This window comes from Astatotilapia calliptera, chromosome 10, assembly GCF_900246225.1.
Source record: "Astatotilapia calliptera chromosome 10, fAstCal1.2, whole genome shotgun sequence".
Classification (NCBI taxonomy): domain Eukaryota; kingdom Metazoa; phylum Chordata; class Actinopteri; order Cichliformes; family Cichlidae; genus Astatotilapia; species Astatotilapia calliptera.
In genome coordinates, this window is record NC_039311.1 from 33,259,905 (window position 1) to 33,283,678 (window position 23,774).

The 23,774-nt window shown below is 45.9% G+C and overlaps 1 protein-coding gene and 1 pseudogene across 1 annotated transcript; both read right to left on the minus strand.

The window, feature by feature from the left end:
* Positions 1–4,096: 4,096 nt before the first annotated feature.
* Positions 4,097–5,503, minus strand: LOC113031044 (forkhead box protein I2-like). Its single transcript, XM_026182901.1, is given in 3 exon segments — positions 4,097–4,832; positions 4,982–5,473; positions 5,476–5,503. Coding segments are annotated over 3 exon segments (1,170 nt in total). The 3' UTR covers positions 4,097–4,182.
* Positions 5,504–11,047: 5,544 nt separating this feature from the next.
* LOC113031037 (lymphocyte cytosolic protein 2-like) lies at positions 11,048–22,766 on the minus strand (annotated as a pseudogene).
* Between the last annotated feature and the right edge of the window lie 1,008 nt (positions 22,767–23,774).

Consider the following 23,774-nt stretch of genomic DNA (forward strand, 5'->3'; position numbering starts at 1 on the left):
GCACATCAGCAGGATGCTGTGACAGGTTTATACATTTTTATTACTGGTTCTAAACCAAAGGAGAGCACCGGCTACAGAGGAGGATTTGTGTGTTTGTAAAAAATATTTACACGAGTTACAAATGTTTTTGTTAAGGTCTGCTTACAAAGCAAAAAACTACAAGTAAAACTGCGCTCAGGTTTCCTGGCTGCGTGTGGATTTCAACTTGCAAGTACAAATTTTGACCAGATTTTTCTTCCTTTCAGCTGATTGGTCAATGTCAAGTCAAGTGACAAATTTAACAATCCAATTGACCCTGTGCACGAGAAAATGCTAACTTCCTGGTTTGAGACCGGATGTGGGGTTGTACATTTCCGGTAGCTTTACTTTGCGGTCAATCACTACTGTGAAGATATCCTCCACAATCATGTCCAAAACTGGAAAACGGAAAGATCGCGTTAAGTTACAAAGAGCAGAAGGTGGGAACACTCACCACTGTTGTGTCATAAAAAGTCTAATGATCAGTTTTGATGTTTAAAGAGTTTAGATCGATCAGTTGTTTACATCACTCAACACAAGCAGAACTGCATCACTGCAGCAGAAGACACATCGTCCACATTCAGAAGCACATCTCTATATCCGGTTGTTCAGTGATGACGCGACGAATCCTACTTGCGGGTCTAAAGTAGTCTGCGTTTAATATGGCTTTTGTGTTGTTAACATGTTTAATGTTTTGTATTTTCTTCTATTTAATCTCAAAAAGCTCCTAAAACAGTCAGTGATCACTGTTGACCTCCCTCGGCTTTTATTACCGCTAATCATTCATTTAAGCTCAGTTTTTAAAACCTTAGGATGTAACTACAGCCCAGCCCATGCAGCAGTATATGAATGACTAACCTCGTATTGTGGATGGATTATCTCAGTTGTTCTCCTGGCTGAAGTTTGGTCCTTTTACAGCATCCTGCCATGCGATTACATTTGTTCCTGACCACCGAGAACACTCACGTTAACTTTTATCGAGTGGAAAAAAAGTTAGCTTGTTTATATGTGCTACGTGACCGCTAGCGACACAGCTATGTTAGCTATGTTAGCTAACATAGCTGTGTCGCTAGCGGTCACGTAGCACATCATTATATACCAGCTAGCCCAACTTCAGTAACCCTACAAACGTCACTGCTGTTTAGTTTTCTGTCTTCATTTATGTTGGAAGTGATAGCAGAGCTGTACGTTTGAATTTGTTTCCAAAACCCTGCAGTCAGGACATGCTATATTGTATTTAGATAGAAGCTAGCGAGCTAACTCCCTGCTAACTTCTAACTCCGTTAAATGTCATAAATTCCGTTTTCATGGATGCCTGGATGTTAAACTCAATTGTTACACCTGGTAGAGCAGAACGCTGATCATTTTATTAAAGATGAAAGACTTTAGACAGTTTTTCAACTCTCACTAATGCCACAGTGATCGTTTGATATATGGACCTGCAGCGGAGTTTAGGCCCAGACACGGCTAGTGACGTCAGACTGAACAACCGGATAGTGACTGGTCTCGTGATTTAAACAGGCCAATGTTCAGCATTCAAACTACAGGTGAACAATAGTCAAACCAGATGTTTCCCGTTATGTCGAGATCAGCTAGTCAAGTACACACCTACACAGCATGTTAACAAACCGTGAAAAAAAAGCCACACAAAAAATGAACAATTGCTGGTAAGGGTTTCTATACATTAGTATTTACGAAGGGTATGTTGTGACTTACCTTCAAAATTACAGCGGTCCCTCGCTATAACGCAGTTCACCTTTCACCTCGCTGTTTCACAGATTTTTTAGTGCAAGTTCGCATGCTTATTGTTTTTTACGTCACATTGTGTCCTGCGTCCTGATCGCTGCAGACGATCTCCTCCGTGACGTCTCTCCTGTACAGTACAGAATCGCTGCATCGATCGCTAGCAGTGTGACTCTGAAGTGCAGTGCTGTATGTCCACGATGTCCAGGAAACGATTTGCACCGTCAAAAAATAAAATTGGCTACTTGAGTTCACCTCTCGCTGGTTATTTTTAGAACATAACACCCGCGATAAACGAGGGACAGCTGAGAAATATAACATTTGAATCCCTTTTCTCTTTTGCTCTGAGGCGGGGGTAATATCGACAAGTCGATGAACATCATTTACAGATATATTGGGTAAATGCCCGAGACATCTAGAGAAATGTAAATCGCCGCTTGATTCATTCATTTGCTTAACTTGTTTTAGACCGTAAACAGGGCGTGAATAGGACACCGGAAACAAAGCTCCCCACAGGAGTTTCCGCACCGGAAGTAGCATATGCTAACGTGCACATGGTCTATCAGAGAACAGATGGGTTTGGCTGTTGGAGGGGTGCTTTACGGAGACCTACAGAAACCCCTAATGCTAACACAGACTCCCAAACAGTGTTGCCAAGTTAGTGACTTTGTTGCTTTATTTAGCGAGTTTTCAGACCGTTCCAAAGTGCTCACAGGTAGTCCTCCCTCAGCAGTTGTCAGAGCAGGTGATATTCATCCCTACGTGTACAAACTGCAAATGAATCGCGCATGAGCGAAGCCGCTGTCCCCCCAACTGTAACGCATGGTGGGAGCAGCGGTTCATGTACATTTTTCTTTGTCAAAAATAAATCAGTGCACTAAAATACATCATTCCCATCACTGCAAACTTAGAAATCGGATGTCCTCGCAAAGCCTCAAGTCCCTCTTGTACATCCGATTTCAAATGAAGCTTTCTGGTAAGGCTTGCTATGTCCAGTCTGATTGTTAATGGTTAAAAATGTTCTTCTTTTAATGTTACATTTTATGGATCACAAGGTTTAAAACTTAAACACACACACGGAAAGTAACTCCACCAGAGTGCCTATTTCGGGTCACTTTTGTGGTGTTCACAGTCCCAAGTCCAGATAAAAGCGCAGGGTTGGAATTGTGACATTAAAAAAAACAATAATTGCTAAAAGAAATTTAATTTGTGGTTTTAAATATATTCTAAATGCTTTTAGGGTGTTTTTTACTCACTTTATGTCTCTTCCACAATGTTATATCTCTCTCATCTACAGTGTCTGTTACAATTACAGAGCCATGAGCAATTATGCAAATTAGGCAATGTCGTCATTTAGCGACTTTTAGGACAGCCAATAGCAATTTTCCTTACTGAGGAGTTGGCAACACTGCTCCCAAACAGAAACGTATAAAAACTCCAAAGACCCCAAAAGAACCACAGACCTCCAAAGACTCGTCTTAATCTTACTGGACGACTTTTGCTCAAGAACTGTGTGATTTTAAACAGCTGCTGATAAAGAACAGACAGACCTTTAAGCTAAAACTACATAAAGATGCTAACGTCTTATACACTCATAGAAAGAGGCCATCTTTACAGCTAAAACTAGCTAACATAATCATTTAAATATGCTAACTGCACAGCTAACATAACCATTAACTAAAGTTATAAAAAGGGGCTAGTTACACTGCTATGCTACACTGCTAATGTTATAGAGACATTCTAATTGAAAACCTGTAAGCTAAATGCTAATTTCATTGCTAAAGTTATGCAAAGACAGCTGCTCACACGCTAAAACTAAAGAACTAGCTCAGCAGCTAAAGTTACCCAGAGATGCTAATCAGCTTCATATAAATTCAATGTTAGCTACACAAAAACACCAGAAGCTAAAATAAAGCGTCGCTATTCATTTCCCCCTTTTAATTTGTATGAATAGCAAACATCTACTGTACTTCAATGAAGTTTAGCTATTCAGTATTGTTTTAAAAAAAACCTGCAGCAAAACTCATGCTAAAGCTAAACTTAGCTGCTTTTGTTCTTATAATTTAAATATAACCTGTAATAAGTTATAATTTAATGCAGTGTAAAAGTTTAATTATGGTTATTTTTATTTTAAGAGATAAAATTTTAAGATACTGATTAAATCTCATTTACTTAAGTCTTTTCTTCTCTTTACTTTTTGGTTTTAAAAGTGACTTTTTACAAATTCTGTTTTTGTGCAGTTAAACGTTTCATTGACATGTTTGGAGACATTGAACAAAAACATTGTTTTAAACTTAAATGGTTTTTTAATTCCAAACACCAACATTCACTCATATTTACACGTTTTCTCACTTATCCTAAAGTTGTGAAAGTATAAAAAAGATAAAAAGAAACTTTTCAGGGCGGACAGGCTAGTCTGTTTCAGTGCTGGAGGACCAGCGAGTCGAGGGGCAGAGAGTCACTGAAGTCCCCGGAGAACAGAGGCTGGCTCTGGGCCTGCAGCTGCTGCAGCTGCTGCGTCTCCTGGAGCTCCACGTGAGGACAGGACGGCGTCTGCAGCTCAGTGTAGAGTGACGGGGAGCCAGTCTGAGGGTCAGGGAGCGGGCAGAAGTTAAAAGGACTGGCCTGGGAGGACGAGAAGAGAGGAGGCGGCGAGGTGTAGAAGGATGGAGAGGAGCAGCTGGTGTCCCACTGCGGCACCACGGCACCGGGCGAATAAGAAGACGTGTACCCCTGAGACGACGGGAAGGCCTGCTCTGGTAACTTCATGTAAGGTGCAGAGGAGGGAGGAAGAGGAGGAATGAGGAAGAGGGAGTCCTGGAGGTGGCAGAGGAAGCTGCTGAGGTTGGACGCAGCGTCTGAGAGAGGAGGAGGCTCCGTGCTGTAACTGCTGCTGCTGTGCACACTGGGAATTTTTGGGCTGGGCTCTGAGGAGGACGGTGATGATGAAGAGGAGGAAGATTTCTTCTCATTGGTCTCACAGTCGTTCTTCCTCTTCCTCTTGCGGCGGAAGTTTCCGTTGTCAAACATTTTCTCACAGTTCGGGTCCAGAGTCCAGTAGTTCCCTTTACCTGCAGGGAGGAAGAGGAGGAGGAAGGTTAATCAAACTTTTCAGACAAAACCTGGATGAAGAAACTGAGTTTACACTGGAAACAAAGCACAAAACATCTTCCTGTCTCTGACGAATCAGAGCCTCAGAGCTCAGGTGTGCTCGCCTCACCTGGATCGCGCTCGTCCCGGGGAACTTTCTGGAAGCAGTCGTTGAGCGACAGGTTGTGGCGGATGGAGTTCTGCCAGCCGGCCTTGCTGCGGCCGTAGAAGGGGAAGTTGTCCGAGACGTACTGGTAGATCTGGCTGAGGGTCAGCCGCTGCTCTGGAGCGCTCTTTATTGCCATGGCGATGAGGGCCGAGTAAGAGTATGGCGGGCGGACCAAGCTCAGCATCTCGTCCTGGGAGAACCAGGGCATGCTCCTCTGGAGCCCGTAGAGATGAGGGTGGAAATCCCTGAAGGGTGGGGGCAGCCCCGGTGCACATCCTGCGGCGAAGCTCTGGTCCAGGCTGGAGGCGAAGCTGCAGCTGTGGGCCGGCTGGAGCCACGCCGATGGGCTGGACGCAGGTGGAGACAGAGGGCCGTACAGGCTGAAGTCGGACGGGTCGAGGCCCAGAGATGGGAGCTCCTGCTGGGGCAGCAAACGTCTGCAGACGGGGGGGACGGGCCACGCTCCGGCACAAAGGACGCCATGCTGCTGCTTCTTCCAGTCTGCCTGCACCTGTCTGCTCCATACACCTGCTGCTCACCTGAGACACTTATACCCTGCTGCCCCGCCCCCTGTACGAGCCGATTGGCTGCTGGGGCATGAGCGCGAGGAGTGGGCTGATTTGAATAAGAACAGGTTGACTTGTTGCCCTGGGGCAGATCAGGAGGATCGAATGCAGACGCCAGCTCGACCCTGCAGAGGGGAACAGACGCAGCTCTGATCTCACAGCTTCATCGCAGCTGCGTCGCTGCTTTCTTCAGCTGCATTTGAGACATTTTAAACTCTGAAAATTCAAATATGTTCATGGTTTCAGTTCTTAATTCTGAGTCTTTTTCTTGTTGAATGTCTGTTTGCTGTTGTTCACAGCTGGCCCTGTGAGGCTGTGGATGAGGGTTAAAGCTCACTCAGCTTCTGCAAACACTGAAACACTGATATTTGTTTATTGGTGTGTTTACGGTGATTTCCTGTGACCGTGACTTTCCCACTCGATGAACTTTGTAAGCCATAAAATGCTGAAAGCGTTGTCGTGTTCCTAAAGAGCGTGTCTGTGACCCCTGCCCGTTCACCTCCTCACAGACCCTGAGTCGTTTCTGCAGCTGCTGTTTGAGGCGTCGCCCGAGCCCTTTGTTCTGCAGACGTCCCCCGACACGCTGACAGTCAGCATGTCTGCAGGCCCGATCAAAATAACTCACATTCTCATGTAAATGCTTCAGCGCGCCTCCCAACGAGGGCTCGTTTTCACTGTGGCTCTAACTGCTCAGCTGATCTGTGGCAGACGCCCCGACGATCGTCTGTCAGCAGACACGAGCTCGGGTCTGAGGCTTCAGTCCAGCAGCTCCATCACAAAGTCCTGAGTGATGGAGCAACACGGAGGTCATGATCCTGATGCTGCAAAGCTGCCACACACAACTTTCTACTTTACTCAGTTACTTTACAGCCTGAAGGAGTTTGTTCAGAGTGAGCAGATGCATGAGGACGGAGCTAAGCCCATGTTTGTGTAATAACTGTCCTCATGGCTGTCATGTGACTGCGCTGTCATGTGACCATCCTCCTGTCAGAGCCTGCAGTTCCTCCGACGTCCAGCAGAGGCAGCAGAGTTCAAATAAAGCTGTTTACAGCCTGATGCACCAACTGGTTTCTGTCCGGTTGTTCAGTCTGACGTCACTAGCTGTGTCTGGGTCTAAACTCCGCTGCAGGTCCATATATCAAACGATCACTGTGGCATTACTGAGAGTTGAAAACTGTCTAAAGTCTTTCATCTAAAATGATCAGCGTTCTGCTCTACCAGGTGTAACAATTGAGTTTAACATCCAGGCATCCATGAAAACGGAATTTATGACATTTAACGGAGTTAGAAGTTAGCAGGGAGTTAGCTCGCTAGCTTCTATCTAAATACAATATAGCATGTCCTGACTGCAGGGTTTTGGAAACAATTCAAACGTACAGCTCTGCTATCACTTCCAACATAAATGAAGACAGAAAACTAAACAGCAGTGACGTTTGTAGGGTTACTGAAGTTGGGCTAGCTGGTATATAATGATGTGCTACGTGACCGCTAGCGACACAGCTATGTTAGCTAACATAGCTAACATAGCTGTGTCGCTAGCGGTCACGTAGCACATATAAACAAGCTAACTTTTTTTCCACTCGATAAAAGTTAATGTGAGTGTTCTCGGTGGTCAGGGACAAATGTAATCGCATGGCAGGATGCTGTAAAAGGACCAAACTTCAGCCAGGAGAACAACTGAGATAATCCATCCACAATACGAGGTTAGTCATTCATATACTGCTGCATGGGCTGGGCTGTAGTTACATCCTAAGGTTTTAGAAACGAAGCTTAAATAAATGATTAGCGGTAATAAAAGCCGAGGGAGGTCAGCAGTGATCACTGACTGTTTTAGGAGCTTTTTGAGATCAAATAGAAGAAAATACAAAACATTAAACATGTTAACAACACAAAAGCCATATTAAACGCAGACTACTTTAGACCCGGAAGTAGGATTCGTCGCGTCATCACTTAACGACCGGATAACAACTGTGTTCCATAACTCACCTGTATTAGGGTTCATGTTTGCATTATTAGGGGCGTGGCCTCTCTGACTGACAGGTGGATGGTGACACAGTGTACCCCCCACCCCCACTGAGTCGTGTGCAGGACACGATCACTCCGTCAGCGTGGTGGAGGAGCTCAGCACCATGAGGAAGATCCTCCGATGAAAGGCTCGTGGAAGCTGAGACAGCGAGAAGAGAAAACATGACTTACGGCGCAAAGACCAGAAAGAAAAAGGAGGCAGCAGAAAGTTTCTAGATGGTGGAGCTGGTGTAGAAGCTGCTGTGGACTGTGGGTGCAGTGGGAGCTGCAGGGCTCGAGACTAATGTTTTCCCACAGTTGCACTTTTTCTCTTTGGTGCTCCCAAATTTTTCAACCGCATCACTGAACACTTCAGCTTTACATGTAGACTTTTTTAAACTGCTGTCCATACAGACAACATTGATGAATGATTAACAATCTGTCAACACAAAGTTCATTATTTGGAGCTCATTTCTACACGTTACCGTATTTTTAGGGCACCGGATTATAAAAATAGTCAAACTTTACGCCATTGATTCATTCATGCTGAACTCTCTCACAGCTGCTCTGTTCTCATGCGGGACGGGACGAGGTGCGACCTCTCACAACGAACGTAATATGGTCAACACCTTGGAGACGCTTACAGCTGCTGTGAAGGCTCAAAGCAACACCATTGAGCGTATGAGGGGAAACATCAGAGAGAGGCCTGCTCAGAATGAGACCCTTGAGCGACAGTTGGAAAACATCGCGGAACGGATCACTGCAGTTGTGAGGTCTCAGAATCAAAAGACTAACAACACCACGGAACAGAAGTTTGATACCATCATGGGGAGGCTCGCGACTCTCCAACGGGAGATCGAGAGACCAGCCTCGGAGTGCTAGAATTCGAGCTGCTCACAAAGGAGAAATCAACAATATTCAACATTTGGACACCACGGCTCCAGCTGCAGGCCCAAGGCTGGAGCCCACCAAAACAACTCCCTGATAACGACTGTGTGATGACTATTCTTCCCGCCCCATGAAGGACACCTGGATTGGCTGGAGGACTGTTTACTTAGCCTGATAGGCCGAAGGACACTGTCTCAGCTAAACTATGGACACGCACACACACTTACACTGATAAGCACTCACTCATCCCCCTCCCTTTCCAACGCCTTCGATGCTTGTGCCCTACCGGGGATGATAGCAGTCAACTGGACCAGCACAGATGCTGCAGGACCGGATGCGCTGTCTACACCGGCTCTCTCTTACCCTTTACCCGCCCCCGTTGCTTGTCTCGTGTTTCTATGGTGTATTGATAGTCATGTGCTTTTTGTGCTGAGGTGTTTTTTCTGTTATCAAACTGTTCTCCCACCCGGAGTTCAGTCTGAGTGGAGTTTTTTTTCTCCTCCTCTTACCTCATGTAGTGTATTTTCGTTGTTTTTTCCTATCAGCCTACCTTCTGACATGTCTGCCCAATGTGATGTTTGTGTAAAGTTGGTCAGAAGGTTCCTTTGTGAGTGCGCATGCGCCATTAGCGTGCTGCCTGCTGTAACCCCTAATTTCCCTCGGGATGAATAAAGTATTCTGATTCTGATTCTGATTATGCTGCGCGACTGATAGAGTTTGAAGCTTCGTAACCATGTCTCTTAGCAGGAGCCAATTTGGGCTCCTTATGCACGCACAGTACAGTAATATTATGTTGAAGCACGGTACGTATCACTCCGCGAGGGTCCTGACTACAGTAGCTGTAACGCTCCATCGAGCATTGCGGGTTCGTAGCTTAGCAAAGTCGTGCTAAACATTTTAACTGCTTTGAGCGCCGTGTAGCACATCAAATCAGTTCGAGGTCAGTAAACACAACCAGAATTCATACATAGGGCGCACTTTTGAGGAAATGAAAGGATTTTAATTGCACCTTATAGTCCAAAAAACACGTTACTGAAAAGGTTCTTGTGCTTAAAGTGTTTCACTGAGCTGAAATTTAAACTTAAAATATCTCAAGACATATGAAATAAAAAGAAAGTCTAAATTAAAAATGCCTCAAAGGCTTCAAACTGAACATCTCAAAGGCTGTATCCCAATTCAGGCTCTGCAGCCTCAACGATCCTCATGGGCCGCGTACTTAAAGACTGCTAAGGCCGGAAGTGCGAGGCTTGTGAAATGGGACGCTCTAGCCTCCGTCACGCTGCCCAGGTTGCCTAGCAACCATGATACTAACAGCTGGAAACGTGTCATACAGCTGTGTTTGACAGAGATGAAGGAGACAATCTTGTGTTCATTTGTTTGTTTCTACATGAGCTTTGATCATTCTGTGATTAAGCTCAGCTATTGAACGGCGAATATTTGAAAGTAAAGGCTTTAAAACCAAGTTAGTACAAACGCCACTAACGTCACATGACTTTGCCGACATGTGGCCAACAGGAATGTTTAATGTTCTTCGTTATTAAACATTTGCACATCAATAAGTGACAAAATATTCAGTACTTAAAGTTTACTCTTCGGGCGCCCCTCATCCGCCGTTTTTTTCCCAATATTCTGGGATATGTTGGGCCACGAAGTCTACACCACCACGTCCTTAAAATTCAGGGAAATGAAGGACGCATTTGAGGGCCGCATTTCGAGCAGCCTTTGAATTGGGACAGCCTTCATCTGTCGCAGTTACGTAATTAAAATGCGGCCTTTCAGGCTGCAGACCCTGGATTGGGATACAGCCAATATCTGAACATCTTACCTTGGGCAATAGAGAGGTCCCGCCCCTGACTATCTCTGATTGGTTTAGACCACGATATGGGCATGATGTGTGTGTCGGCTCGGTTTGGGCCAATAAATCATTCTAATGATTACCTGCAGTGTGTTCATTGGCTTATAACCTGTCAGACCCGCCCCTCCTCGTACCCTCTGCGTCTGAACACACTCTTCACACAGCTTTGATACTGTGTGTGTGTCGTTAATTTAAAAATAATGATTTACATGAACAGACGACTGAGTATGTTTTCTCTTCCTCCATTTCTGCTGCACCGTCCTGCGCCGCGCTCTGCTGCGCCGCGGGTCCAGGTCCTGCGACGACGTCACGTTTGAGCTGCGAACACAGAGCTGCTCTTCTGCACCGGGGTCTGCAGACCAGCACGCAGTGCACAGAGGGAGCTCAGATCGTCTCAGGCTGGTGTGTCATCATGATGCAGCCCACACATCTGCAGCAGCTGTGATGATGTCTTGATGATGTCATGTCTAAATAGAGCAAAGCCCTGATGAATGTTTCCTGCAGCGTGTTGAGTCTGAATCATGAAGAATTAAAGCAGCTCTGAAGAAGAGGCCAGACGTTTGTACAGTCGCCCCCTGCTGGACATTACAAAGAATGCAGGTTTAAGGCACGTCAGCATTGGCTGCTTCCGTCTTTTACCATCAGGTGATACAGAAGGCGGAGAAATATAAAGATGAAGGTTTTTGTGCTTTGTTAAAGAAATCCAGACACGAATGACATCACATGATGGTTTTATTGAGGACAGCTGGGACAGACAGGTGAACAGTGAAGCACAGGTTACGTGGAGGTGAGGACGTACAGGAAACTCTGACAGAAACAGTCGGCTTAGTTTGAAAGTATTTTAAGTGAACGCTGTAGATTTGGCCCAGCGTCATCGAGTGTTGACAGAAATCCCAAAGACAAGCTAAAACTTTTAAGAACTCTTCTTAAGATTCAAAGGGACATTTTTTTGTCACAAACCCGTAAAAACTGAGGAACACAAAAAGGCAAACAAACAACTGAAGCAACATGTGCAAAAATCCAACATTTTCCTCTGGCGCCACACAGCACGCCTTCCTGGAAACAGGAAGACGTTTAGCACAGCCGCTAGTGGCGTTTGAACATTCATCGTAAATCTAACCGTTTCCCTCTGCTGCAAAATTCAGCCGTGCCGCTTCGATCCAAGTTTGATCCGGTTCAGTCCGGTCAGGACCAGTTCTGGCCACCCATGTAGTATCCTGCCGGGTCTGAGAGCATGCACTGGTTCTGCTGGCTGGCGCTCCGGTTTTTGGCATCGATGAGCAGCAGAGGAGACTGGGAATAATGGCTGATGATGTCACTGACTGACGGGAAGGACTGGACATACAAGACACAGTTAGATTACACCTCCCCCTACAGGTCAAACACAGTTATTACAGGTGAACGCTGAAGGTGGAACTTTACTGATGTTGTTAGGTAACCTTGGTATTCGCTCTGACATCACAGCATTTATATCAACAACCCCTCAAATTGTACTGGACGAGTTATGAAGGCCAACAAAAGTCTGGATGCTTCTCAGTGTTTACAAGAAACACAGCAACTGGACCTGGAGTCACTGGATACGGTCACTTTCAGGTATTTCCCTGATCTTTATTACATTTTCAGGTTAACACGTCTCTGTGCACTTATATTGTCACATACACAATCACACAGAGAACAACATGTAGTGACTTGTGTCCGAGCATTGTGTGTCTCTGCCCGTAGGTGCTGCTGCTAGCTACTCTTAGCTACTGTTAGCACATGTAAGCTTCGCCACAGTTTAAGCTTTAGTGTAATGTTAGCTGCCGTGATGTTAGCTTGTAACGTTATGATGTTGTTTAGTCGTCTCTTGTCAGCTGTCCAGAGACGGAGGGTCGCATGTCTACACTGTGATAACAGACAAGATTGATTTGTCATGTCAGAAGCCTAAGTTCAGGTGAGGAGGAGGAGGGTGGTCCTGGAGGAGGCTGATGAAGATGATGAGACAGAAAAGGAAACTATAAAAAAGTTGAAACAGATGCAGTCACACAGTTTATCTGATGCTTGTATCTGTTGTGATGGGACAAAAAGTAGTGATGATTTCACGTATGTAGTGATTGGACGTGATCAAAACTCCTTGTCAGGTCCAATATGGCGGACAGCTCTTGAGTGAGCTGCACATGACATCATGTGGAAAACCTCTGTAGCTGATTAAAGTGCCCTGAACACTGAAATCTGCTGCAAACGTGAATAAGAAAGCCTGAAGTAAACAGACATGTTGGCTGTATGACTGAAGAATCCAGGATTTTACCTCCTGGACTTTGAGTCCGGTTCCCAGCACGAACTGCTGGTTCTGCTGCCTGATCTGGATGTTGTAGACTTTGTCCTGGTAGTAGACCATCAGGGTGAAGGGCTGGTTCGCCTGCTGCCGGGTGCTGTCCCTCACCAGGTACGCCCCATCCTAGATGAGACACAGGATTTAAAATGTTTAGACCACAGTGTTAGCATGCTGGGTATGTGACTGCTGCTCCACTGAGTCCTGATAAACAAGTTTGAAGCCTGAATAACAGAAACTTTTATTATGACGCTCTGTTCCTGGTACCTTGCGGACTCGTTTCAGACATCCTTCAGCCTGACCTCGGGTCACTTTACCCACATACCAGCGAGGGTCCAGCTCCTGCACACAGACACGCACAGTAATAAACCCTCTGATGACGAGCTCTGTGTGTGTTTCAGCAAAGACAAAGGAAACAGCACCACCTGCTGTTCACACTGAAGAACATCACCCAGAACAATGTTGTAATTATTATTATTGTTGTTGTTGTCGTTAAAAGTACATATATTAAATCAAATACAAACAAAAACATCTGTGCCGTTTCCTGTATTTTAAATTAAAAACTGTCTGATAGAAACCGTCATTTCTTGATGAAGCTTTTATTGTGAAACACTTCCTCTGTGTGCAGTACTGACCGTGGGTCAGTAACTCATGCTGCTCCTCTTTAAAAGGTTCTGATCAGTATGGACCTCATAATGTTTATGTGACCCACGGTGCCCACGTGTCACAAAGACAAGCGCGTGTGTATTTTAGTGTTACCTGTGTGTATCCTGCTGCAGATGGAGGAGGACGAACTGACTGTCTGCCCGACGGCATCGCTGCAACACCACAAAAACACACAATCACACTACCATCACTTTACATTCATTTATCATGTCTATGTGCAAAGACAATAAAGGGCTATTCTACTCTATTCTATTCTATGTCCTGAGGACTCAACCAAACCACAGCTAACCTCACATGACCTTTTCACCCACTGTGTGTTTCAACTGTGACTCTGATGGAGCCATAGTCAAATATTTTATTTAAAAGAGCAGTCGCCCCCTGCTGGACATCAGTGCAGTTCCATGTTGATTTAACTTTTAAGAAATCATTTTGTATAAATTTGTGCTGTTATTCATAAATCTGTTTATTCTAATGTATGAATCATTAAAGCTGTTTCATCTCTGGTCTGCTGGACAAACTGAGCACGCTCACAGAGGCATTTTAAACCTTTTCACTGGTTTCAAATCGATTTCTGGAGTTTTATTGTGAAAGGACAGATGTATTTACACTCTGAGAAAAAGTGTATTTCACAAAATGTCAAACGAATTTTCTTCTTACGAGGTTGCAGTTTGTGTGGCAGCGATCCAGTCCTGTTAAAAACAATAAAAATAAGTTTACCATGAAATATTCTCTATTTTTCACTTAAAATTAAACTTGCAAAGGTTTGTGTTTTTGTAAACCACCACAAACAGAAATCTTATGGTCTAACGGTCACTCACATTTTGTCTCCAGTGGGAGGGCCCGGGGGTCCGGGCCGGAGAGGCTTGCTAAGGGGGAAAGTGTTGCTGTTTGACACTGAAGGGGAAAAACAGCGAGAACAGATTTAAACACACACGTTTTAAACAAGTAACAAAGTTTAATGTTTTTTTTATTTAGGAAGTAAATCTGGAAAAAATGAATAAACCTCACCTTCGTCTGGCAGCTGCTGAGGAAAAAAAGAAAAACACAAGAATTTAACTTTTATTTCCCAATGTTACAAACCTCAGACGAGGACATGAATACAAACATATGTCTTCATCTAACTCAGAGAAACACGATTTAAAATGTTCATTTGTTTAACCAGAGATATTAAACCTGGTGACAGTAAATAAATAAACTATATTTACGTCTGTGTGTGTGTGTGTGTGTGTGTGTGTGTGTGTCTGTGTGTGTGTCTGTGTGTGTGTGTGTGTGTGTGTGTCGTACCGGTCTCCTCTCCGTCCTGCTGAAACAAACAAACCAAACGTGACTATTTTTCAAACATCGTCCTTCAGCTGTTAAATAAAAATATTTTGCTACAAATAAACGTTGAATTAAATAAACTGTAAACATCAAAGTGAATCGTTTATCTTCAGGTGATACCTGCTGGGTGAGAGGTGGGCGGAGGAGTTGCTCCTGTTGATGTTGGTGGAGGGCAGAGGTGGTTTGGTAAAGGTGGGCGGATCCTCCTGCGGTGGCCTGCGTGCACCAACACACCAACATTTATTTACACAGCACAAACATGACAGTAACAAACACAATAACAATAAATAACAAGTCAGCGAATAAAGACCAGCACTGAGGTAGACTGCCTGATGTGAAGAGGAAGATCCAAAGCTTCAATTTCAGCTGTGATGTAGCGGCAACAGCTGACCGGCGTGAACGAGGGGGGGTAAATATACAGGAGCAGAGCGTTTAAGGATTTAAAACCCAGTAAAAGGATTTTAAATTGAATTTGAAGCCAGTGTAAGGAGGTGCTCAGATGTTCTTTTACCAGTTAAAACCAGCTGTGGGCGTGACAGAGAGACCTGGCAGGTTACAAAAGCCTGGAGAGAAAAGGCTCGACCCTCCACAAACGTCTGAGGTGATAGAATCAAGATTTCATCACTGCCATCAAAACTAAGCGCAGAGTCGATTTTTACCCCAAGATTAGTAACTGAGCTCTTCAGGGTCAGTGCAGCAGAGTCAACATCTGGGGTACCAGAGGAATTCAATTTAACTTTATTTATATAGCGCCCAATCACAACAGTCGCCTCAAGGCGCTTTATATTGCACAGTAGATCCTACAATAATACAAACAGAGAAAAACCCAACAATCATATGACCCCCTATGAGCAGCACTTTGGCAACAGTGGGAAGGAAAAACTCCCTTTTAACAGGAAGAAACCTCCGGCAGAACCAGGCTCAGGGAGGGGCGGGGCCATCTGCTGTGATTGGTTGGGGTGAGAGTTGAGGAACGACTGGGACTGGATAAAATTCATTTTACGTTCATTAAAATGTAAACATTTAGAGCCTCCGTGACTTAACATGACTGAGACAATCCGGCAGCAGACCCACAGAGACGACAAAGCTGCCAGTCGTCCGCGTATAGATGAAATGTTGTGTTTTCAGAAGATCGCACCCAGTAGCAGGAGATACAATGAAAACAGGAGTGGTCCAATAATAGATCCCTGTGGTACACCCCACGGCAGAGCTGCCACAGAGGATGAAGCTAACCCTGAGTTGGGGCGCCGAGATAGAAATCCTCACACGGCGCTGTAGTCAGTGTACACAGATGTATACACTTACTGTCTTATTACCTTAGCATAGGACAGGAGCTACGCATGTTTATTCTTTGTAAAAGACGTTAAAAGTATAAATCTGCTTATTTACAATCTATGAAAAGATTAAAGAATTACTGAAAACTGAACGTAGAAGAGTGTGTGTGTCTGTGTGTGTGTGTGTCTGTGTGTGTGTGTGTGTGTGTGTGTCTGTGTGTGTGTGTGTGTGTGTCTGTGTGTGTGTGTGTCTGTGTGTGTGTGTGTGTGTGTGTGTCTGTGTGTGTGTGTGTGTGTGTGTGTGTGTGTGTCTGTGTGTGTGTGTGTGTCTGTGTGTGTCTGTGTGTGTGTGTGTGTCTGTGTGTGTGTGTGTGTGTGTGTGTGTGTCTGTGTGTGTGTGTCTGTGTCTGTGTGTGTGTGTGTGTGTGTGTGTGTGTCTGTGTGTGTGTGTGTGTGTGTGTGTGTGTACACACCTCCAAGGTTGTCCGCCCGGCTGCAATAAGCAGAAAATGAATGAGAGTAAATGTTTGAATATGAACATAGTGAAACATTAGATCAGAGTTAGCGTGCGACGTTAGCGTGCGACGTTAGCGTGCGACGTGTGGAGCTGCTCGGGTCTAACTCTTCATCCGTGTGTTGTTTTTCTGGTTTGTCATGTGTACAAAGTGTTTTGTAAACTCACCTTGTCGCGCGTGTTGTTCGGTCCTGTGACGATGATAAAACAAACGTCATTCACAGTTTGATTCCAAACATAAAGTTCAGTCGTGTTGTTTGTTTTTCTTTATGTTTCGGTGGGACAGGCCACCGTGGGAGGGATTTCCTCCAGCCCTGTCGGCCTGCACAGGTGAGTCAGCGGGCCGAGATCAGGTGAGGTCATTTACCTCTGATGGGGGACGAGTTGGATCCTGGACCTCTGCCTGGTTTGATGTGACGAAAGACCTGCGGTGGCTCAGGAGGCACTGAACACAAACACATGAAGAGCAGCTTTAACAAGGAGCCCAGAGGAATCACATGACCTGAGAAGATGTCATGTGATCAGCGTGTTTGCAGGAAGTTACTCACGCTTTCCAGGAGGTCGTGGACCACAATGAGGGGAGGGGTCTCTGCGAGCGTCCATGGGCTGCTTTGATAACACACACGCAAACACACACAGACACACTTAGCAAATACTTAAACTATTCTAAAGTATGTGTGGCGCCCTCTGTGGAGACACTCGGTACTACGATAAGCTTGACTCACCATCCGAGATGGTGGCGTAGAGACGGGGGGGGCGGGGAGACACAGCGGGGGGCTGACCTCGGGACACATGGTTGTCTACACACACACACACACACACACACACACACACACACACACACACACACACACACACATTTATAAAGCGTGTTTGGTCGTTATTTTCATCTCTGTTACAAACACTGAAACAAACTCGACTGCGTCTGGAGTCAGAAATGACCCAAATGATGATTCGATGGTAATATTTTCTGGCGTGTGTGAACTAATGAGGGTACCAATGTAATCCCCGTCCCCGATGGGCCGGGGGGGCACAGCTTGTGGTCCTCTGCGGGTTCAGAAGGAGGCGGCTCGTAATCGTTACCCGCGTCCTGGTCATCGTTTGGGGACTCGTAGTCTCCCCCGCTGCCGTCATCGTCGCTGTACGGACTCTCGTAGTCATCGTCAAATTCATCGTCCTGACCGAGGAAACGCAGAGAGAAGCTTGTGTTGGGTGGACGTCTAACACATGTATATCCTTTAAAATGTAAATGTGTACAATAATGAATCATCTTTGTGTAATTATTATTTATGTGTTCTATCTAATGTCACCTCTGTCATCGCTCTCATGTGTATTTTATGGTGTTTGCGACATCATGAATTTTGTTTTTATTCAGTAAATAAATCGATAAACTCACAAACTCGTCTTCGCCCCATCCCTGAGGCTCAGAGTTGATTTCTGCAGAGGAGAAAGCAGCAGGTTAACATCTGTGTTTCCAGATGTGACGAAGAAATAATCACAGAGACTCAAATCACTGACGACACGACGAGCTTTCAGACTTCGTAATAATACTGCAATTAGGTAAATATCTATTACAGATCCTTACTCATCATCGCGAAACTATGTGATAATGCTAACCTGTTTTTATTGTTGTTTCTATTTCCTGTGAATTTTTATTCCAGCTTTGTCAAAATAAAATATTTACACTTCATCACAAACACTTCCTGCTTCTGTTCGATTGGAAAGTCCCCGTAAAACGGCAGCACACCCAACGTTATGTTTAAGTTTCACATATCAGGAACTCTGATCTGGTGTGACGGAGGTGAACGCAGTCTGATGGAAACTACACTGAAAATTCCACCACATTACAAAGGATTTTATTCTGAAACAACTAATACATGCGACGATTATTCAAACCATCCATGGCTCTGTGTAGAAACATTAAACATTAATAAATTCTTACCTGGTTCTTGATATTTGGACGTCCTGTGAGAAAAAAAGGTGTGAGAAAGTCAGAGCTGAGTCAAACCTCAGCACTGCTCAGGTGATGTTTTTAAATAGATGTAAAATAACCACAAAGACAAAAAACAGTGTGCAGGAAACACGAACAAAGCTCTTTTATGAATCAACTGTAAAAGTTTTAGCACCTTCTTCTGATGCTAATTTAAGTTTTATCAAGCAAACATCCAGAAAAACAGTCTTTAAGCAACAACAGAAGTCAACTTTCCCTTTTAGACTTCACTTAGAGATAAACTCTAATATAAAGAAACGTGAGTCTGTATGTTGTTATTCGTATAAATAAGCTGGCCGTGACAGAGCTCCCAGTACAGCGTGTACCTCTAAGACAGACGACAGCTAGCATGAAATGTTGGCTCGCACCATTCAGCAAACAATTTCACACAAACCACATTATAACAGCAACCAGCGAGCTAACGTCAGCGTGCTGCTCAGAGTCTGCATCAGTTTCATGTACTCAGCAAAGTCTTGATAAATCTTTGAAATCATTAACAACAAATCAGTGCCCGGAGGCGTTTCAGGTGGTTGTTTGTTCAAACATGTGATGCTAAAATCGACCCTTATTTAACGTTACGATCATTTTAGCTGCTAAAGTAGTTTGACAGGTCGGTCAGTCACTAATTCAGACAGTGTTTTACCAGCAATAAAGCTAGCAAGCAAATAAGCTAACGTTAGCCAGCTAGCCATTGCTTAGCAACGCAACATGAATTTTGCGATTAACATGAGGTGATGCGTTTCTCAGAAAACGGTTTGTGTGAATCAACCTTCACTGTCTGCTGGCGTGCTCCATGAGCGAGCCTTTCAGAATAAGATACAGGTTCTTCTATGAACACAGTCCAACAGTATTCTGGCCCTATCTGGACTTTGTGCTTGAACAGATGTATAGGAGACACCAGTGGTTACCAGACTGTCGTTTCATTGCCACGATTAAAGCACAGGCTGTTGTTATAAGCAGAACATGAACGTACTTTTTAATAAAGAAGCCTCCCCTCTTCTCCTTCTTGTTGATTTCACTGTTGAGTTTGGAGATCATCCTGCAGAGACATGGATACATGACGTCACAGTGTGGTTAACCCTCGCCTGGGTCTCCCTCAGCGTTCAGACTATACCACATAATCAGCACATCTAACATCAAACACCAGCTTTGGTTACAAGTGAAGACTTTCTGTTAACAGTACTGATCCACTAAAATGTCTCTCAATCAAAGCTGTGGCCCAGGCCGACTGCAGTACCACAGCGCAGCAGCAGGGGGCAGTACTCACGGAGTATGAAGTTTAGGGAATTTCTGGAGGTCGTTGTCGCTCAGATTCTGCAAAAACAAACAGGGTCACATCCTTCCCTACACCCTTCTTTCCTTTTCCAGTTTTATTTTCTTGAGTTGAACTCACCACAAATCTGGAACCAGAGATGGAGTGCTTCAGCACGACTTTGTCACAGCCGGACAGATTCATCTGCAACAGGGACGTCACAGGGACATATCATTCAAATATGAACACATCTATTTATTATTATTGTTTTATTATCACTGTTTCTTATTCGATTCTTTTCTGTCTTCCAGGAAATACCGATTCTTCCTCACGTATGGACGTGATGTTCTCCGCAGACGATTCTGCGAATGTGAAACATCTAAACTAACACACTGTGGCGGAGGTGTGGTCCCGGGCACGGCTGCAGGGGAGGAGTGGTGCAGTGGGCTCAACGCGGCGGTGCTGGAGATGCCGGTGAGAACAGCTGATGGCGATTTGGACTGATAATGGTTTCCTTCCCTTTTTATAGTGAGACGGAGAGGAGCAGGGGGGGAAATCAGCTGGGACCGGCAGCTGTCAGACTGTGTTCATATCATAACCTGGGAAAACTATATATAAATGTGGAAGCTGGTGATAAAGACCTGTGTGTGTGTGTACCTGTGTATAGTGCATTTCACACACACGCAGTGACGCAAAGCAAAGATAAGAATCGGTTTCTGATGTCACAGTTGCTGGCCACACCGCCTCGCTCCAGACTTTCAGCTGTAACTGCTTATGGACGGGACTGAAGCGTTAGCGTCATTTTGTCCCACACAGACTTCCTCAGATTTCCTGCTGATTCTCAAAACATAGCCAAGCACGAGCGACTCGTCAGCATCAGTGAGATGAGCTCACAGAGCTGGTCTGAGGTTCGACACAAACAGGCATCGGCCTCTTTTCCACGTTTCGTGTTGTCATGACGATTCTTCTTCTTGGTGCAGAACGAGCCCACGTTTGAACAGATTTGATAAATGAACACGATGCAGCCTGAGTGGTAAAGGAGTCTGTGGGTTGCATCCACCAATCATTAAAAGCCTCTGACATCAGACGCTATAAAAGAATCGCTCGGAAACTTTGTGTCGCGCTGATAGAGCCAGTCTTTTATGCTGATGAAGCACAGAGTGCAGATAGGGTGGAGTAGGTGGAAGATGGAGATATGGGACGAGTGCATCAGAGTCAGAGAGGCTGAGGTGGTTTGGAAGAAGCTCAGAGGAGGTTCATGGATGTAGCGAAGGAGGACATGAACAGCGTGTGACAGAGGAGGATGCTGGGGTGGACGATCTGCACGGGACTGAAGCGTCTCCGCTGACCGAACGTCCCGCAGGCTTGTTGTGCAGAGATCAGTGAGGAGACATTCAGAGTGAAAATAAGCCCACAGGGATTTCTTCTACAGAAGTTCACCCCATGATTTGAATGTTTGGCCGCGTCTGTAACAAGTTACAGTTATTATCTCCCACATGTTGCTATTCTTGCCTCCGAGCACGCATGCTGAAACACCGTAGGCCTTAAATAACCCCATCAAACCCCAAATGGAAAATAACGACACTTCCTGCGGCTCTGCGCCGACGTACAGCTTTCATCTGCTCCACCTGTCTGCTCCGATACTTTGCACCATCAAACTGCTGCTCAGTGACCTAAAAATAATCAGACGTGATCAGATGTTAAAGTCTGTTAAAGTAAGACGAACTGTTTAGATTATAAGAGATGCACAGGAAGGGGAAACCCGGCAGTTTGTCACATCTCACTCCTCTTCATGCAGCCGCCTTCAGACACGAGCAGCTAACGGCTAACGCTGCTGCTTCTGAAGTGTAACTGACACCCGGCTGCCTTTGTCCTTGTTCTCGGGGACTTTTATCCAAACGCATCACAAACACTTCCTCGTTAAACTTCTCTGAGTCGTTACGTCACAGCGTTTGAACTTCTGCAGAAAAATGTCACCATCCCTGCGATCAGCAGGAAAGCTGTACGCAATCACGCTGTGGCAGAGCCGACGACAGTTACTCAGTCCAGCCTTTAACTACAGATGCACAAAGCACCAGAAGCATCGGGCTGACACATGAAGCTGGCTGCACGTCTGATCGCATGAAAGTTTGCATTATTACCATTGTTTGACTGACCGTCTGAACTGCACCTCTGCATTTTGAATGACATCATCAGTGAGGTCACTGCACTAACAGCGAGCCAGAGCTTTACTGAAGTGTTGTTGATCAGCACGCTACGCCAATGTTTCAAACACAGGGCATCAAACACCGAAGCTGCGGTCACCACGTCTCATCGAGCTCCGTGTCGGGCAGGTGCAGCAGCTCACCTGAGCCTCTGAGGTGAGCTGCTGCTCACTAACGTTCGGTTTGGTTCACGGCGCCTTCTGAGCATGAGTCAGCTGACCCCGCCGCTCGGAGGATCCCGAGGAGCTGAAAACGAGGACGTACACGAGGACGCACAAACAGTACGGACGGAGGCCTCACCCTTCTCAGGTAGTCCGCCAGCTGCTGCGGGTTCCACCCCATCATGTCCGACCTGGACGGCACGCGGTCCGAACTCATCCTGCTCGATGCTCAAAGGCACGACGTCAGCCCGGCTGCTGTCAGACCCAGAGCACGCTAACATCTGAGAGAAAGAGGCGATCTTTGAGCTCGCTTCTCGTCCTCTGAGGAAGTGATCGGGCTCGTAGTTTCTGCGCCGTTGTTCTCCTTCAGCCCGCAGTCTGACTAACGGGCCTCGCCGCCTCTTCCTGTGAAGACTCAGACGTCTCTGAAAGACAGAAAAGCAAAGAGCTGCGAGCGTCTCAGCTTTTACTTCCCCAAACCGAGTCGTGCGGTCTAACTGCGCGAGCGTCCGTCCGGCAGCGCAGGCAGCAAAGAGCAGGCAGACATGTCACCCGGGCCCAAAATGGCTTCCTCCTCCTCCACTCCTTCAGTCTCTCTCTCTGCGTCTCTCTTTCCTCTCTCTCTCTCTCTCTCTGAGAGGAAGTGAAGTGGGGGATGGATGAAGGCAGCATCACCCCCACCCCCCGTCTGACCACAGAGCGGAACAGCGTCTGCAGCTGCACCCACTCGCTGCAGCGACGCTGTTGAAATGCCAAACAGAGGAACAAACGAACCCCGGATCAGCTGGCACTGCCCCGACCCCGGGTCAGCCCGACGGAGGGCCTCCATCAGTGCCGAAGGCCAGGGTCGTTACCCAGCATGCATCTGTGCAGTCAAGCCACCTCTGCACATTCTGAAAAATGTACTCCAAGTATTCAAAGTAAAAGTATTGTTTACCAAAACAGTTTGTGTATCGGGCTGTGAAATGTTTACATCTGCTGTTTAACATGGGGGTCTATGGGGACGGGCTCACTGCTGCCTCTGCTGGACGTCAGAGGAACTGCACCGCTCAGAGCAAACCTGAAAAAGTCGGGACGAAAACAGGAGCTCATATTTTATTCGTGATCGAACACAGAAAACAAAAGATTAAAGTGAGAGAATGAGCCATCTCAGAAAAGCTCGTGCTGAAGAAGCGGAGGAAGATTTACCAGCTGATCATGTGACCTGTCAGCAGCTCGGTCACATGATCGAGGATAAAAAGAGGTTCTCAGAGAGGCAGAGCTTCACCAACATGAATCATGTTCCTCACCGTGAACAGTTCATCAGCGTTCTCAGAGAAGCTGGAGGACGCTCTGTGGGACGAGGCCGATGACCGTGAGCTTCAGCAGATGAGTCTCAGGAACACTCCCTGAAACCTGCTGGACGTGCCGTCCACACGTGCAGGTTACAGCTCCACCACAATGGAGGTGGTCCGTCCCAGCCAATCAAGGATGCCGCGCCGTCAGACTGAAGAGGGCAGGGAGCGTCCGGCTCATTCTCAGGGCTCAGGTCAAAGCCTGCAGCTCTGTGTGGCCTTCATGTTTGAGCAGGACGATGTTAACCTGCAGCGCAGGAGAGGGGACACACGGACCTGTCCCACGTTGTTGGACCTGTGGTTGGCCTCATCAGTGACAACGATGAGGCCAACCACAGGGAGGAGGTGGATCGTCTGGCTGAGTGGTGCGACAGAAACAACCTGCTGCTTAACACCGAGAAGACCAAGGAGCTCA